General features: G+C 42.8%; 1 protein-coding gene across 1 annotated transcript in view; it reads right to left on the bottom strand.

The window, feature by feature from the left end:
- Positions 1 to 19,097, bottom strand: part of echdc2 (enoyl CoA hydratase domain containing 2) — a 54,547-nt gene extending 35,450 nt beyond the window's left edge. Inside the window, 3 exon segments of the mRNA XM_073062992.1 lie at positions 1,335 to 1,422; positions 9,459 to 9,526; positions 18,717 to 19,097. Of these exon segments, the coding sequence (XP_072919093.1) occupies positions 1,335 to 1,422; positions 9,459 to 9,526; positions 18,717 to 18,915 (355 nt within the window). The 5' untranslated portion in view covers positions 18,916 to 19,097.
- Between the last annotated feature and the right edge of the window lie 323 nt (positions 19,098 to 19,420).

Below are 19,420 nucleotides of genomic sequence, written 5' to 3'. Positions count from 1 at the left end.
ATCTGCCTCCACCACCATTACTGGCAGCCCATTCCACGCACTCACCACTCTGCATAAAAAATTTACCCCTGACATCTCCTCTGTACCTACTTCCAAGCACCTTAAAACTGTGCCCTCTCATGCTAGCCATTTCAGCCCTGGGAAAAAGCCTCCGACTATCCACACGATCAATGCCTCTCATCATTTTATACACCTCTATCAGGTCGCCTCTCATTCTCCGCTGCTCCAAGGAGAAAAGGCCGAGTTCACTCAACCTGTTCTTATAAGGCATGCTCCCCAATTCAGGCAATATCCTTGTAGATCTCCTCTGCACCCTTTCTATAGTTTCCACATCCTTCCCGTAGTGAGGTGACCAGAACTGAGCACAGTACTCCAAGTGGGGTCTGACGAGGGTCCTATAAAGCTGAAACATTAACTCTCGGCTCTTAAACTCAATCCCACGGTTAATGAAGGCCAATGCACCGTATGCCTTCCTAATCACACAGACAACCTGCATAGCAGATTTGAGTGTCCTATGGACTCAGACCCCAAGATCCCGCTGATCCTTCACACTGCCAAGAGTCTTACCATTAATACTATATTCTGCCATCATATTTAACCTACCAAAATGAACCACCTCACACTTATCTAGGTTGAACATCTGCCACTTCTCAGCCTAGTTTTGCATCCTATCGATGTCCTGCTGTAACCTCTGACAGCCCTCCACACTATCCACAACAACCCCAACCTTTGTGTCATTAGCAAATTTACTAACCCATCCCTCCACTTCCTCATCCTGGTCATTTATAAGAATAACAAAGAGTAGGGGTCCCAGAACAGATCCCTGAGGCACACCACTGGTCACCAACCTCCATGCAGAATATGATCCATTAACAACCACTCTTTGCCTTGGCAAGCCAATTCTGTATCCACAAAGCCAAGTCCCCTTGGATCCCATGCCTCCTTACTTTCTCAATATGCCTTGCATGGAGTACCTTATCAAATGCCTTGCTGAAATCCATATACACTACATCTACTGCTCTACCCTCATCAATGTGTTCGGTTACATCCTCAAAAAGTACAATCAGGCTCGTAAGGCACGACCTGCCTTTGACAAAGCCATGCTGACTATTCCTAATCATGTTATGCCACTCCAAATGTTCATAAATCCTGCCTCTCAGGATTTTTTCCATCAACTTACCAACCACTGAAGTAAGGCTCACTAGTGATTCTTTGGAGGCAAGTTCCACAGAAATCATTGAGGTATTACCAGTTATTATAAAACCTGGGGCAGCAGGTTAATCATTTCACCCGAGTCGAACAGGACAATAGATTATACAGATCCTAGAACTTACCAGCACAGAAAACTCCTTTGATTTGGCTCTTAAACAATACGACACGTACACTTTTGTCCTTTTGCAGATTTTCGACGACTTCTTCAAGCTGAAAATAGTAAGCTATTCTGCTTTTTTTTTTACTTTTTCTCAAACAAATCATTGATAGATACAACAATGAAACTATGACCACATGTAACAAGCAAAGAGAAGCCTTATGATATTATAAGTAATAAAACAGAATAAGAAATTGATTAGGAAGGGGCAAAATATAGCACACATCCATTAAAAATACAGTTATAGCAGTCATCCTACCAACAAATATGCCACCACTTTAAAATGCAATGCTGACCCCAGTCTCAATTACTAACTTCTAGTTCTGTTATAACAGGTTATCTAGCTGAAACGTTAACCCACTTAATGTACTGAATAAAATGTCTGTTTTTGTTTTGGATTCCATTCCTCTGCATTTTTCCTCATTTTCATTTATTAGACTAATACCTGGAATGGCCATATTTCCTTACAGGCCAGGCAATGAGTATTTGAATGCTATTTCCTACAAAAGCTCTATCTGAAATTACCTTCCCAAAATGCAGCATCTCAGACTTACCTGTATTAAACTCCATTTGTATTCCTTGATCCACATTCGTGACTGATCAAGATCCCCCTGTAATCTTCACTGTCCACTATACCACTTATTTTAGTGTCATAAGAAAACTTACTAACCACAGCTTGTTTACAAAGTTGTTGATAGAGATGACAAACAATAGGCCCAGCACTAAACCCTGAGCCACAGCACGAGTCTTGGGCCTCCAGTATGAGGAAGAACCTTTCACCATCACCCTGCTTCCAAACATCAAGCCAATTGTCTATCCAATTGGCCAACTCTCTCCCTCAAATGACAATGAATATTTTGAGGACAGGTTTAGCTGTACAGATTGTCCTCAGGTTTTGGTGTGATGTGCAAACTGCTCAATCTGAACAGTGTAGAGGATGGAAATATGATAGTGAACCAAGTTAGCAGGTGGTGGAAGATACCCGTAGCCAAGCAGCTGCTGGAAAATCCATTCTGCTAATCTGCCAAGCACTCATTTGTATTTTCAATAATGTTTAAAAACTGATCAGTCTATTTTTGCACTTCCTTGTCATTTGCCTAGACTAATGGTTAATCCTCTTATCAGACACACTCTGAGAATATGGGCTCAGTTCAGAAAATATAATGGCCTTCATGGTTTCTCTCTCTCTCGTCCTATTTTAAACAATCATCTTTTCCTACCTTCTACGCGAGACTCAACATTTCATGATTGGTATAGAAAGGGCATTAGGCGCTTTGAAGATCTTTTCATTGATAATCATTTTGCAACTTTTCAACAACTGCCTGCAACGTTTAATCTACCCAATACCCATTTTTTTTGGATACCTTCAAATCAGACATTTCATTAACCCTTTATTATCTAATTTTCCTAAGATGCCCGAGAAAAACCTTGTGGACCTGTTTCTTTGTATTAATCCACTGGGTAAAGACTTAATATCTTTTATCCGTGATAAATTAGTGACCTTGAGGTGTGCCCCCTTTGATAAAATTAGAACTGTCTGGGAGCATGATTTAAATATTTCTTTATCTGATGCGGTTTGGGATTCAATTCTTAAGTCAGTTAATTCAACCTCTTCATGTGCTCACCACTGCCTTTTGCAGTTTAAGGTTGTACGTATGGCTCACATGTCTAAAACTAAATTGTTGTGGTTTTATCGTGACTTTAGTCCTGTTTGTGACAAATGTAAAGCCAGCGAGGCTTCTCTTATCCATATGTACTGGGCTTGTCCTAGTCTAGAGAAATTCTGGAGAGAAATTTTTTTATCTTTATCCCATATTCTTAATTGCCACTTAGAACCTAACCCTCTGATTGCCCTTTTTGGTACCTTGGGTGAGGCAGACATGCATTTGAGTACAACTAAACGTCCAACATTATCTTTTGCCTCTCTTTTGGCTAGGCGCTTAGTTCTCCTTAGGTGGAGAGATGTTGCCCCACCCACTCATGCTCAATGGCTTAATGATATTATGTCCTGTTTAGACCTTAAAAAAATTCATTACTCACTTCTCAATTCGGACATAAAATTTCAAAAGGTGTGGGGACCTTTTCTTTAATATTTTCATAACTCCCCTTCAGATTAAGTTTTTTCTTTTTAATCCCTTACTTTCAGCATTTTTTCTCTCTGTAAGTTTTATGGTTTCTTTTTGATGGAAATTACATTATAGTTTTGGTAGTTGACATTATTATTCTTTTTAAAAAATTTATATTTACAGCTCTGTGGGGTCGAACGCTCCAATTAATTTTTTTCTTTTTACATATTGTAATGGTTGGCCTGGAGTTCCATAGTGGGAGGATGGGAAGAAAACTATATATGATTTTATTCTGCAGCTGTTTCCTTATTGTTATGAATTTTATAATTGATATGCTTATTTTGCACTGTATTAATCTTCACTTTGTTGTTGGATGTTTTGTTTGTAGAGGAGTCCCTCGTTTTTCGAACGTTCGCTTTACGGCACCTCACTGTTAACGAAAGACCTACATTAGTTACCTGTTTTCGCTAACAGAAGGTGTTTTCACTGTTATGAAGAAAGGCAGCGTGCGAAAAAAGCAGCCAAGCTCCTCCCCCAGAACCTCATTTAGCCGCCATTGCTTAACACATATCTGTGAGCATCTGTGCTTTACTGTATGTCGATTTATTTTATGCATCCATTAGCAAGATGAGTTCTAAGGTACCTGCATCAGAAAAGCCTAAAAGAGCTCGTAAGGGTGTTACACTTAATGTAAAACTAGACATAATTAAACATTTCGATCGTGGTGAACGAAGTAAGGACATTGTCTGCTTGTTGAATTTGCTGTGTCCACCATTCGCACTATTTATACGCAGAGAGAAAAAATTTTGAAAGCTGCCGATGTTACTGTTGGATCTGCTTGTAGCAAAGTGGTCTCTCTTAGTCGGCATCCAATAAAATAAAATGGAAAGTATATTGCTTGAGTGGATTGATGGGTGTACAAAGCATGGTGTTCCATTATCTTATACATAAGGAGAATTCAGTCCGTCTTTTTAATAAGCTGAAACAGAAAGCACTGGACGATGGTGATGAAAGTGTTGCGAAAGTGGAATTTAAAGGTAGTCATGGGTGGTTTGATCGGTTTCTGAGGCGAGGGCAGCTTCATAGTTTAACGTTTACTGGAGAGAGTGCTTCGGCTGATACTGAAACTGCCGAAAAGTTCCCAGAAGAACTGAAAAAAATAATTACAGAAGATGGTGTTATGTGTGATGAGAAAACCAGATGGAAATGGGGTCCAGAGTTAACCCCCCCCCCATGAACTATGTTGCTAACGAGAGAGAGAGAGATAAAGAGGGAGAGAGGCACCATGCTGCACATGCTGATAATGAGAGAGAGAGAGATAAAGAGGGAGAGAGGCACCATGCTGCACATGCTGATAATGAGAGAGAGAGAGAGAGAGAGAGAGAGAGAGAGAGAGAGAGAGAGAGAGAGAAGGATTTAAAGTTATGGCTTCTTTGTTAATTGTTGACTTCACTTCCAAGGACTTTGCCTGCTTGTGTGAATCCCTGCTGACACAGCAGAGTGGTGCCAGGTGCCTGCTGAGACAGCAAGGAGTGGCCCAGTTTGATGGACATGGACATGGTCAGTTGATGGATGGCTGGTACCCCGGCAGGGGGGATAAAAAGCAGGTCTGTTCAGACACAGGCAGACACGCCACTGGACACTGAAAGAGTGTTGTGCACCCACAGGAAGGTGGGGGCTTGGAGGATCGATTTGGGGGAATCGGTCAGAGGCTCACAGTGTGTGAAGGCAGGCCGGTGGGGGCTTGTGTGTGTATGTCCACCCTGTCCTGAGTGACAAGCTCATCACTGAAGAACGGTCTGGCCTGGAACGGAGGGGTCATAATCAGTGACCACAACAGTACAACGGAACAAGATGACAACGGAAGGTTTGCCTGCTGCAGCTGCTCATCCATCTCTCTCTCTCTCTCTCTCTCCCCTCTTCCCCTCCCCCCCCCCACACACAGCAACTACCTCGACTTAAACTGAACTGAACTGAACTCTCCATTATCTTAGGACTATTCATTTACCCCTAGACTTTGATAGAGCTTGGTTTTCATTCTTATTTCTACACTTCTGTATTTATCATTGCTAACCTGTTTTATATCTATATTTGCATTTTTTATACTGTATTACTTAGTTTACTAATAAACACTTTTAGTTACAGTACCACCAGACTCCAACGTATTATTCCATTTCTGCTGGTTTGGTAACCCGGTCACGGGGTACGTGACAATGGTTATTCATATAAGCAAGTGTTTAACTATGACGAAACTGCAATTTATTGGAACAAATTCCCGAGCAAGACATTTATTTCGATAGCAGGCTAAGGGGCACAAGGCATCAAAGGACAGGTTTACCCTAATGCCTATTATTAACGCCACTGGTGATGCTGTCCTTAAGCCTCTACTAGTGTACCATTCAGAAAATCCTAGGGCACTTAAAGGCATTGATAAGAAAACACTCCCCGTTGTGTTCCGTTCACATCCAAGTGGTTGGAATACCCAAGTTCTTTTTTCTGAGTACGAGTGGATACATTAGTCCTTTTGTTGAAAAATACTGTAGAGAAAATAACCTCGATAATAGGTGTCTTGTGATTGTCGATAATTGTGCTGCTCATCCACCTGGCATTACTGACAGACAGACATACTTTATTGATCCCTGGGAAACTGGGTTTTGTTACAGCCGCACCAACCAAGAATAGTGAAGAAATATAGCAAAATAAAACCATAAATAATTAAATAATAAGTTAATCACGCCAAGTGGAAATAAGTCCAGGACCAGCCTATCGGCACAGGATGTCTGATACTCCAAGGAAGGAGTTGTAAAGTTTGATGGCCACAGGCAGGAATGACTTCCTATGACGCTCAGTGTTACATCTCGGTGGAATGAGTCTCTGGCTGAATGTACTCCTGTGCCTAACCAGTACATTATGGAGTGGATGGGAGTCATTGTCCAAGATGGCATGCAACTTGGACAGCATCCTCTTTTTAGACACCACTGTCAGAGAGTCCAGTTCCACCCCCACAACATCACTGGCCTTACGGATGAGTTTGTTGATTCTGTTGGTGTCTGCTACCCTTAACCTGCTGCCCCAGCACACAACAGCAAACATGATAGCACAGGCCACCACAGCCTCGTAGAACATCCTCAGCATCGTCCGGCAGATGTTAAAGGACCTCAGTCTCCTCAGGAAGTAGAGACGGCTCTGACCCTTCTTGTAGACAGCCTCAGTGTTCTTTGACCAGTCCAGTTTATTGTCCATTCGTATCCCCAGGTATTTGTAATCCTCCACTATGTCCACACTTACCCTTTGGATGGAAACAGGGGTCACCGGTGCCTTAGCCCTCCTCAGGTTCACCACCAGCTCCTTAGTCTTTTTCACATTAAGCTGCAGATGATTCTGCTCGCACCATGTGACAACGTTTCCCACCATCGCCCAGTACTCAGCCTCATCTCCCATGCTGATGCATCCAAGTACTACCGCCATTACCGAGTATGGCGGTAACATTCGTGTTGCGTTCTTACCGCCGAATACGACATTGTTGCTGCAGCCGTGTGACCAAGGCCTAACAGCCACAATTAAGGCTGACTATACGTAAAATGTGATGCGTTCTATTGTAAGTACCTTTGACAGAGAGGGCAACTCTGAAGCATCTTTGTGAGAGATCTGGAAAGAGTACAATATAAAACTGGCAATCGGCAACATTGGAGATGCTCCCGATAGGCTAACAGTCTCGATGAGAAATGGCGTTTGGAGGAAACTATGTCCTGAAGCAGTGAATGATTTTAAAGGCTTCGAACCATCAACAATAAATACGGCAATAGTGAGTTTGGCTAAGGAGGCTGGGTTTGTGGAAATTGACAAAGATGATGTTAAAGAGGTTTTGGCATCCCATGGCCAAGAACTGAGAGATGAAGAGCTGATGCAATTGCAAGAGGAAAGGATAACAATCGAAACCAAACGCAGTAGCAAACGGCCCGAAAGTGAAGTCGTCCAGGAACTGAACATGAAGCAATTGTGTGAGATTTTCGCTGCAATTGACAACACTGCAATGATTGCAGAAAAGTATGACTTTAATTTTGAAAGGGTACGTAGGTTTAGGGCAGGTTTGCAGGATGGTTTGAGTGCTTACAAATAACTGTATGATAGAAAAATGCGCGAGGCTAAGCAGTCAAGCACAGTTGTTTTTCAAGCCTTCCACATCAGCCACAGCTGACGACAAACCCCAACCTTCGACATCAAGGCAGGCAGGCATAGAAGGTGACCTGCCTGCCCTGATGGAAACAGACGACGATGAGATGACACCCCAGTGTCCCACCACCCCAACCTCCGATGAATCAGCCTAACACACTATCAGTGTGCTCGCTGCCTTCCCGATTCCAGTAAGTAAAACTACACTGTACATACATTATTTCTACTTTATACAGTCTGTGTATTTTATGTGTTATTTGGTATGATTTCTTATTTGGTTTCATTTGGCAGCTTCATAGATTAAGGGTTTCTGGAGAGTGCTTTTGCTGAGAGTGCTGCCGAGTGTGCTTGTGCCGAATGTTTCTGCCGAGAGCGCTTGTGTGAGATTTTCGCTACGGTGGACAGTACTGTACTGCGATGATTGCAGAAAAGTATTTCTACTTTATATAGGCTGTGTATTTATCATAACATTCTTGCTTTTACTATAAGTTACTGTTATTTTAGGTTTTATTTGTTATTTGGCATGATTTGGTAGGTTACTTTTTGGATGTGCGATCGCTCACAAATTTTTCCCATATAAATAAATGGTAATTGCTTCTTCAGTTTACGACATGCCGGCTTACAAACCATTTAATAGCAACGCTCTACCTTCGGATAGCGGGGGAAACCTGTAGTTGGTTTGTAGAAATGCATTAAAAAATTAATGAAAAAACCAAAAATTGATCAGAAATGATCAAAGCAAGATTGTACTATGGGTGCATCTCTTTCATAGATGTGAATTGTACACTTGTTATGTACTGCACAAACCTCCTTTGTACTATGCTTTCTTGATTTAAAAATCCAATAAAAACATTGCTGAGAAAAAAAAATGATCAGAAGTTGCAAGGAGAAAGATTAAGGTTGGTCTTTTAGACGGCAGCTGAAAAGAAAGAGATCTTCCCCCCACCCCCCAGTGAGATGCTCCCCCCGTGTTAAGAATGTCAGACTCATAGACAGCTCTACTTAAGAATGAGTTCCCATCATAACATTACATTTAAAAGTCTGATGTATATTGATTCCCTTCAACAGCAGAGCTAATTTCCTCTCTTTTCACTTTCAGTAATTATTTTTTCTTAGCTGTCCCAGGTGCTTTTGATGTCATTCAGTATAATACTGTGGAATTATGGTTACTGGAGAGATTTTTATGTACTTTCTGACCAACGGACAGAATTTACACTCAGGCGTCTGTGAAAACAGACATCCATTACCCAGAGATGATCTGTGCAAGTCTTTGAGAGGGATCAACACCCTAGAAGGAGATGGCATTTCCTTCAGCTACAGAGTCTAGAGTCAAGGGCAACTTCTCAAGGTAAGGGGTAAAACGAGGAAAGGTTTCTTCATCTGGAAGCTTGTAGAATTTTGGAAATCCTTGCAAAAACATTATTAAGCACATACAAGGCAAGATTCCTTCTCTATGAATTATTTTTGAGTATGCTACTAGGAAGCAGGCAGTTTATTACAAATGAATTTTTAAAAGCTATTTGAGCAGGTGGGAAAGTGGACATTATCTTATTGAATTGCAGAACAGGCCCAAAGGCCTGTACACTTCCTTCCATTCGCTGTGCTACCTCAGACGATTGTGGTTGTGTATTCAAGGCTGAGATCCATAATAGTTTTTACACAAAGAGAATCCGAGGATTTGTGGATTGGGCCTTGGATGCAATTGAGATGCAAGATCAGCCATAACTTTGGTGAATGGTGGAGCAGGGTCCAACTTCTATAAGATTATGTCACTTGCCAATGAAGGAGCAAACTCTGAACATACCCAACAGAAAGAAACTCACTTTCAAAGCAGGTGACTACACACCTACCTGCATAACAAATACTTTTCCGAGGGAATTTCTTGCATGAGGTCTGTTCATTAAAACTGTTGCAATTCCTACAACAAATGATAAAGCAAATGTTTTAATGACTCAAGTTTAATTTTGGTGATATTAAAACACAAGGAAGATATTGAAGTAAGGGTAAGTCACAACATGCCTCAAATTTCTTGGCCTTTCAATAGTAACTGATCCAATCATTAGTGCTAAATCTATGTTCCTGCCTCATCTAACACCATCTGCTAAACTTACTGCCTTGATCACCAAGGACAGGAAATTCATGGAATTCCACCACCCACAGATTCCCCTCCTAGTTGCACACTGGTAATCTATCACTGGGTCCTTCAGTGTTTTTGGATCTAAATTCTGGGATTCCCTCCCCAGTAGCAGGTGCAAGAACTACAGTGTTTTAAGGTGTCTGGTCACCTCTACTTTCTTGGGCATTGTGGCACTGGCACTATCTGCTGGCCCTGCCGGTGATCACGACATCCCAGAAATTATTTTTAAAATTTCGCATTGCTTTCCCCCATTCCCTGAAACTAACACTTGGGTTCTGCACCGTCTGAGGTGGAGAATTCAAAACACCCAGGTGAAATTCCCCTTCATAGTCAGGGTTGTGAGTATTGCATTCTGACGATTCTTCCGAATGCGCGGCTGCAAAGGTAAATGGGAAAGCTGGTTGTGAGAAGCACAGAGTCTGGAAGGGATGCAGACAGGATAAACGAACGCTCAAAAACTTCAGCAGCTGGAATATAATGAAGGGAACTGTCAGGTCATCCACCTTGGTAGCAAAAATAGAAAAAGCCAAATACTGCTCAGGTAGCAAGAGACAACATGGTAAATATGAGGAGAAATCTTGAGTGTCCTTCCTCATGAAACACAGAAATTTAGCATGCAGATTCAACAAATAATTAGGAAGGCAGATGGAATGTGAATATATGAGAAAGAGGTATTCTTAAAAGCAAACAAGGATTTGGCGAGATCACATCTGAAGTACTGAAGAAAGTTTTGGTCTCCTTATCTGAGGAGATAGATTTGCATTGAAAAGAATTTAGAGAGCACTCACTAGATTAGAATACAGGGCTGAAGGAGTTGCCTTATGAGGAAATGTTGGGCCTACATTCCCAGGGGTTTATAAGAATAAGAGGAGTAATCTATGAATACCAGAATCTTAGTACAGTTGATGGAATAGATGCCAATGGAATGTTTCACTCATGGAGTATTTGGCACTAGGGGATCATGTTTCAGAATTAGGGATCCACTAATGTAACTCAGGAGAGGAAGAAATTCTTCTCTTGGGGGTTGTGAATCACAGAGCGCTGAACTGTACAGTTAAGGAACAGGCCCTTCAGCTCACCATGTCTGCACTGACTATGATACTGATTTAAACCAATCCCACCTGCCTTTCTTCTATTCCCTGCCAGTGTAAATGCCTCTTAAATATTTTTTTATCATATCTACTTCTACCACCTCTCCAAACACCTACCACACTTTGTTAGAAAATAAAATGGACCGCAAATCTCAGTTAAGCTTTTTACTCTCATCTTAAGTCTATGCCCTCTAGTACTTGACATTTCCAACCTGGGAAAGAGAATATGACCATCTGCCATAACAATACTCATTATTTTACACACTTCTGTCAGAATCAGTCAGGTTTATCGTCACTGACATAAGCTGTGAAGTTGTTTTGTAGCAGCAGTATAGAGCAAGACAGTGGACTCCGGTTAAGTGGGACACATTGGGAGGAGTACATTTTGGCCCAATTCAGTGCTGCTTCAATTAGCTGAAATATCCTGGAAATAGTTAAAAAGATATAAAAACTGACGAAGTACCATTTAATAATTTATGTATTTAAATGAAATACTACCAAAACAAGTACAGTACTATAAAACTCTGTATTGGTTCCTAATAGTTATCAACAGAAGAATTCATCTAGTGTACAAGTCATGAGTGCATAAATATGCTGGGGCATTTAGTGGTAAAGGAGAAGGAGGTGCTGGGCCTCCTAATGAGTACTAAGGTGGATAAGTCCCCAGGACCTAATGGTATTCACCCCAGGTTATTGAAGGAGGCAAAGGACAAGATTGCTGAGGCCTTGGCCAGTATCTTCGTATCCTCTCTAGCCACAGGTGAGGTCCCAGGGTGAGTGGCTAATGTTGTACCTCTATTTAAGAGGGGAACTAGGGAAAATCCTGGGAACTATAGACCAGTGAGTCTCATCAGTTGTCGGGAATTGCTGGAAAAAAATTCTTAGTGTAGGATATACTGTTGAAAACCCATGGCCTAATTAGGGATATCCAGAATGGCTTTGTGCAGGGCAGGTCATGCTTTTACCAACTTGACTGAGTTTTTTGACAAGGTGACTAGAGAGATTGATGAGGGTAGGGCAGTGGATGTTGTCGACGTGGGTTTTTAGTAAGGCGTTTGACAACTTCCTTCATGGGAGGCTAATCCAGCAGGTTAAGATTTATGGGATCCACAGCAAATTGGCTGTTTGGATTTAGAAATGGCTTGCACATAGAAGACAGAGGGTGGTGGTTGAAGGGACTTATTTGAGCTGAAAGTCTGTAATTAGTGGTGTTCCGCAGGGATCTGCGCTAGGACCTCTGCTGTTTGTGATGCATATACATGACCTGGATGAAAATGTAGATGGGCGAGTTAGTAAATGTGCAGATTATACCAACTGGAGTTGTGAATAAACATAGAAACAGAAATCTACAGTGCATTACAGACCCTTTGGCCCACAATGTTATGCTGACCATGCAACCTACTCTAGAAACTGCCTGGAATTTCCCTACCACATAGCCCTCTATATTTCTAAGCTCCATGTACTTATCTAAGAGACTCTTAAAAGACCCTGTTGTATCACCTTCCACCGCTGCCGCCGGTTGTGCATTCCAGGCACCCATCATTTTCTGTGTGAAAAAGTTACCACTGACATCCCCCATGTACCTGCTTCCACTTTAATCAGGTCACCTCTCATCCTCCACCGCTCCAAGAGGAAAAGGCCAAGTTCACTCCCAACCTATTCCCATAAGGCACACTCTCCAATGCAGGCAACATCCTTGCACTGGGCAGAACAGTCTTACTGCTTATTACTCACCGACTATCAGTGACAAAAATAACAGCTTTTTCAACAAAAACACACAACGCAATGCTATTTAAAAACAGTTTGATCTAAGCATGGAGTAGTGGCCCGAGTATAAGTGACATTAGTTAGAAACTGTTTGGCAACAGTATCTTGTCCCAATTAAGTGGCATAATGTCTCAAATAAACAAAGTGAATCCTAGCTATTTTCTCAATTTGTTTTTGTTCTTTAAGAGTTGTCCCAAATAAATGGCTGCCCCAATTAACTAGAATCCACTGTCCCTGAGGTTGTTTTAGCTGGGGGTGGTAATGGGGATGAACTCCCACTACCTATTAAATGCTCCCAATGGCATACACCTGAAGTAGCCTATGGCGATCAAGTCCGGCTTGTGGCCTTCATGTGTGGCTTAGCTACTAAGCCTAGCGGAACCATTTCTACTGACAGGAGAAGGGGTAAAGCCAGGTTACTGGCCCTTTAAAACCAATCGCTTCGGGCAGATGGGGCTCATCAGCCGTGGTTGGCAGCTCATCCAGGGGAAGGAAAACTCTGATCTCAAACCTCTGCTGCCTTGCAGCTATACCCACTCATAGGGATAGCTTCGGGAGTAAACCCTGAGGGAAAATTCCAGACCTGGAGTCCCTAAGGTAGGTCCTACATTGAGTTCAATCCTAACTGGCAACTCCTCTGACGCTGCTGATACCAAAATATATTGGTCTCTGCCGTCCCTTTGGGTTCATCAGATGCGTGGAGAGGGGGAGCTTGCTCTCCATATCGCACTGCCCAGCCTTGTTTATCCAGGCAGCCAAGTCACAGTATCCATGGTCAACCCTGACCGACGGAGGCCCTCAAGAAGAACAAAAATAGTGAGGCAGTGTCATGGGTTAGTTCATTGTCTGTTCAGAAATCTGATGATAGAGGCAAAGAAGCTGTTTGTGAAATAATGAGTATGTGTTAGGCTCTCCGATGGTAGCAATAAGAAGAGAGCATGTCCTAGTTGATGGAAATACCTAATGATGGGTGCACTTACATCCATGATGAAGTGTTTTGAGAGATTGGTCATGAAACATATCAACTCCTGCCTGAGAAGTGATTTGAGTCCACCCCAATTTGCCTACTAGAGCAAAAGGTCATGCCATCTCATTAGCTCTTCGCTCAAACCTGAACATCTAAATAGCAAAGATGCACACAACAGGATGCTCTTTATCAACTTCACCTCAGCATTTGATACCATCATCTCCTCAAAACTTACCAACAAGCTCCAAGACCTTGGCCTTGATAATTCCTTGTGCAATTGGCTCCTGGATTTCCTTACCTGCAGACCCCAGTTAGTTTGGATTGGCAACATCTCCTCCACAATCTCCATCGGCAAAGGTGCCCCCTGCTCTACTAGCTTTGCACTTATGATTGTGTGGCTAAGCATAGCTCCAATGCCATATTCAAGTTTACTGATGACACCACAGTCATAAACCGAATCAATGGTGGTGAGGAACCAGCTTATTAGAGGGACATTGAAAATCTGGTTGAGTGGTGCCCTAACAACAATCTCTTACTCAATGTCGGTAAGATCAAGAAGCTGATTATTGATTTCATGAAAAGGAAATCAGAAGTCCATGAGATAGCCCTCAATAGAGGATCAGAGGTGGAGAGAGTAAGCAACTTTATATTCGTCAGTGTTATTATTTTGGAGGACCTGTCCTCGGCCCGGCACACAACTGCAATTACGAAGAAAGCACAGTAACGCCTCTGCTACCTTAGGAGTTTGCCAAGATTTGGCATGACATCTAAAACTTTGATGAACTTCTATAGAAGTGTGGTGGAGAGTGTATTGACTCGTTGACTCACGGACTGGTATGGCTTGAACAGAAAATCCTACAAAAGGTGGTGGATGCAGCCCAATCCATCATGGGTAAAGCCCTCCCCACTGCTCAGCACATCCACTGTGGCAGGAAAGCAGCATCCAACATCAGGTACCCCTACCACCCAAGACACGCTTTTCTCGCTGCTGCCATCAGAAAGAAGATAAAAGAGCCTCAGAACTCACAGCACCAGGTTCAGGAACAGTTACATGCTCAACATTCAGGCTCTTGAACCAAAGAGGATAACGTCACTCAACTTCATGGGTCCCAACATCGAAATGTTCCCCACAGGCCAAAGACTCATCTTATTGTTTGTTTGTTTGTTTGTTTATTTATTTATTATTATTTCTTTCTTTTTGTATTTGAACATTGGTTGAATATCCAAGTTGGTGAGGTCTTTCATTAATTCTGTTATGGTTATTATTGTTATCTTGTCAATAAGACACAGGAGCAGAATTAGGCCATTCGGCCCATCGGGTCTGGTCTCCCATTCAATTACAGCTAATTTATTACCCCCCACAACCCCATCTCCCTGTCTTCTCCCCATAATCTTTGACATCTTGACTAACCAAGAACCTATCAACCTCTGCTTTAAATATACTCAGTGTCTTGGCCTCCACAGCCATCCATGGCAATGAATTCTGTAGATTCACCACTCTCTGGCCAAAGAAATTCATCTTATTTCTGTTCTAAATGGACGTCCTTCTATTCTGAGGCTGAGCTCTCTGATCCTAGACTTTCCTATGACAGGAAACATCCTCTCCACATCCATTCTATCTAGGCCTTTCAATATTCAATAGGTTTCAATGAGATCTCCCCTCATTCTTCTAAGTTCTCACAAGTACAGGCCCTGAGCTATCGAGCACTCCTCATGTAACCCTTTCATTCCTGGAATCATTCTCATGAACCTCCTTTGAACTCTTTCCAATGCCAGCTCATCATTTATTTGAAAAGGAGCCAAGAACAGTTCACAATACTCCAAGTACAGTCTGACCAATGCCTTACAAAGCCTCAGCATATTCAAGCCAAGTCGCTTTTACTGTCACTTCAACCATAACAGCCTGTACAGTACACAGTAAAAATGAAACAATGTTCCTCCAGGACCATGGTGCTACATGAAACAACTCAAAACTACACTTGCTCTTGTATTCTAGTCCCTTCGAAATGCCGTGGTGGAGAGTCTTGTGAGTTTCTGATAGTGATGCCATCTGGAGTTTAGCTCCTGGTAGGGTTACACATGGTAATAAGGTCGGGGGGGGGGGGGGGGAATTCCAGACAAAGAGTGATTCAACCAAGACCTCAATGGTGGATCCAGTGGAATATGATGACATATTACAACAGCAGTGAAGGCAGAGGAAGTCTACAGTATTGAAGGGTTCCCAGTTGTCTTGGATGCCATGCTACGCGGTTGCTGCCCATGCATCCTCCTCCCCACGTCAAAGTCACGCCCATTAAGGGAATTCACCCTAACCCACCAATAGACCACCCTGTAGGTGAACATCGTACTCGACTCTTACTGCCCTTATCAATCCTCCACCTTCTTCTCAGGCAGTCCCTCAGGACCTGGGGTAACGCTGCCACTCCCAGTGTGGTGGATCCACAGTTTTTAATCAGGATTGATAAAGTATGGGGGTAATGCCCCAGCAGCCATGTTTGGTGCCAGTCTACAGTAAGATTGATTCAATTGTGAACCCTTGGAACACAATCATGACTTAAGGTCATTTGATTAATGTACACAACGAATCTTCTCCAAGGATCGTCACGTTGTCATGGTGGAGAGGATCATGAGGTCCTGAGATCCTGACAGCGCAGCCTGAGTCACCAGTGACGGTAAGGTCAAGGGGAAGATTCCAGACAAAGAGCGACCCAACCAAGACCAGGACGGTGGAGTTGGTGGAAGATGATGACACATCACAATGTCAGTGAAGGCGGAGGAAGGCTGCAGCAGTGAATGGTCTCCAGTCATCCTGCATTCCGTGCCACTACACCCTGACCCTGATTGGTCAAGGACCCTGTAATGGCTGCCTGCACATTAGCCTCCCTACGTTACACAAGATCATGCACAGACATTCTCCAGTAAGGAGAACATCACACTTGGCTTGAGTGACCTCACTACCATACTTTAAAATGCGCTGGTAGAGCTGAACTCTTCCAATGATAACCAAGGCTGAAAAAATAAAACTGGGAAAGGAAATCATTTTGGAATGCTATGGCGGTCTCACAACTCCCACACCATGGGGAAGTTTAATATTATACACCCTTTCTTTCATAACACAGCCTGGTTTCAGCAGGCATGGAGAGATGAGTCAGTGTCAGTAAGTGCAAAAAGTCACTCTACATTTCAACATCCCACAGTACTCCATCGTAGCGGTTAGCACGATGATATTACATCTCGGATCATCAGAGTTCAATCCTGACGTCATCTGTACGTCCTCCTCATGGATTTCCTCCATGTGCACTGGTTTCCTCCCACAATCCAAAGACATACCAGTTAGTAGATTTGTTTGTCCCGTGATTAGGCTAGGGTTAAATCAGGAGTCGCTGCACAGTTCAGCTCGAGGGGCCAGAAGGGCCTATTCTGCACTGCATCTCTAAACAAATAAAAAAATCAACAACCTCCAAAAATTATCATGAACTAAACAGGGGAGAGTGGTTCTTCCATGTTGGAATAACACAGGTTCATCAACACGAGACGGGTGGCAGGGTGGAAATGCGTCTCTACCAAAGGAGGTGAAAGGTGCTCCTTTCCTTGGGCAAGTTGCAGCACCTGCTTAACCCCCGATCAGGGTCACGTGAAGCCATGGAAGCAGGTGGTGGATATCACAAGTCCTGGTTATGACCACTGACGCCAGGCAAACAATCTCTGCAGAGTGTCGATAATGGCTGGGGTCACCCGTCTTATAAAACATCCCAGAAGGTAATGGCAAACAACTTCTGTAGAAATATTTGCCAAGAACACTGGAATTATTGAGTATGCCCACAAGACAACGAATCTCAGGGTTGTATATGATGACATACAGCATATGCACTTTGATAATAAATTTACTTTGAACTTTGAACCAAATGGATTTTGATAAAATTCTCTGCATTTCCAACTAATCTATCTCCTTGTGACTTAATATTTTTTCATGCTTGTAGAAGCTCCTGTAACATCCCTTACTAGTTTACTCCAATTCTGTTTATTAATTTTAATCATTCCTTTCCAGGTACTAAAATTTTCACAATTGCAAGGCCCACAGTTATTTTCTCTAAAACACAAGCTTTTCCTTTCACTCCAATTCCTTTTTTCACTGGATGGAATTCCTTTCCTTTCCGTCTTTATTCTCACAGCGGCTAACCATGAAGAATAAATATTTCTGCACTTAGTTTAATTTTCTGAAAAAGGATGACCTAAGCCTTAACAAGCTTGACTAGTGGAGCTTAAGCAGTCTGGAACTAGATGCTTCACAAATCTAAGACTTTAGATATTTTTAATTGAGTTGCCATTTTTCTTAAAGTGAAAGGATGCAATTTGAATACCAGTCTGAGGGAGCCGGTCTGTCAGTGACAGCCTAATTAATCAATCTAGGTGTTCATAATGCTTACATCTGCTTGGCTTTCATGGATTTTTTTGGAGGTTGTAACTGTTTACCAGCATCTGCAGGTAATCTGAGTCCCAGCAACAGGGGACAACAATTTGTCTTGCGCTGGTCTTTTTCAGGTGTGGAGAGTCTAACAGAGGACCTTCCACAACCGAGAGAGATCCCCGCGTACAGCAGCTCTTGCTCCAGGTACCCACCATTCTGACAACCAAACCATTCAAACTCACTGCCGCAAAGGGCCGTTTTTAAGTGTTTCTTATAGTCAGACTATTAATTTTAATAGTTGTAGAAGTGTAATTAACATTTGGAGTAAAGAAGCCAATGGAAATGAATGGAGTCCGGTAAAAGGTGAAATACGCCAACTGTGAGCTGAAAGCCGAGATGGTCTGAGCCGAAAGCTGGCACAATTTGATCCAATGAGTCTAAACATGAAGGTGAAAGGTGACTGATTGTTTGACTCTTACTACTTGTGGGACCTCGCCATTTGCAAACTTGTTGCTCCCCCATTCAGAAGCGCAGCACTGGCCGTGAAGCCACAAGACACAAGAGTCGCAAATCCGTTCATTGATTTATTGGAATTAGTCTTGACGGTTTGACAAGAAAACTCGCGAATGGAGATCCTACAAAGAATATTTTCGGAGAAAAAGTCATGCATATTCAGAAAAAGAAGCGATTAAATCATATTCAGAAAATCCAGCTAACCGCCATCAGCCGTTCCCTTACCCGAGTTGCTGTCTTCGAGACGCTGCAGATGGATTTCGGGGGGCGCACGGGTCTCGGAGTATCGCCTTGTGCGACCACCCAGAGCTGCCCAGGCACCGAGCGGCCGGGCGCTGCCGGAATAACTCGCAGCAGTTAGAGCGTTCTTTACCCCAACAGCGGCCGGGGATCCCGCAGACACCATCCTCCTCAGCACCCACATCTGTCGTTAACTCCCACCTCCACGGGCAGAACTGGACGCGAAATTGGCAGATAGTCCGTTCACTTCGAGGCTTGTGTCGAGCGGAAATCCTGCCTCCGCACCGACTACGTTACACTGTAACACTTGCACTGACCCACCCCTTTAACTGCCGAGTCTGCTGTGTTCTACCAGCATTTTGTGTGTGTTGTTACTGGTAATCTGCTTTTACAGTGCCTCACCTTGGTATATCAAAAGGTTGTTTTTTTTTTAAACACTAAAGGTGAGTCACCCAAATCAAATGTTTACCACAGGGCCCATTGAAACGAGGCAGCGGAAAGAAGCAAAGCCCAACTTAGAAATAAAACTCAAACAGCACTTGCTATAAGCCAATAAGCATCTGGTTGTCAGTACCCACATAAAAATGGGTCAGTTAGAACGTACTGTACTTCAACTGAGAACATTGAACCTGAAAATGAAAATATTAATCTCCGACTGTTGGTGTAAGTAAAAATGAGGTACTGGCAGC

Source organism: Hemitrygon akajei, chromosome 12 (genome assembly GCF_048418815.1).
Source record: "Hemitrygon akajei chromosome 12, sHemAka1.3, whole genome shotgun sequence".
Classification (NCBI taxonomy): Eukaryota; Metazoa; Chordata; class Chondrichthyes; order Myliobatiformes; family Dasyatidae; genus Hemitrygon; species Hemitrygon akajei.
This window is presented reverse-complemented; position numbering and strand designations above follow the sequence as displayed.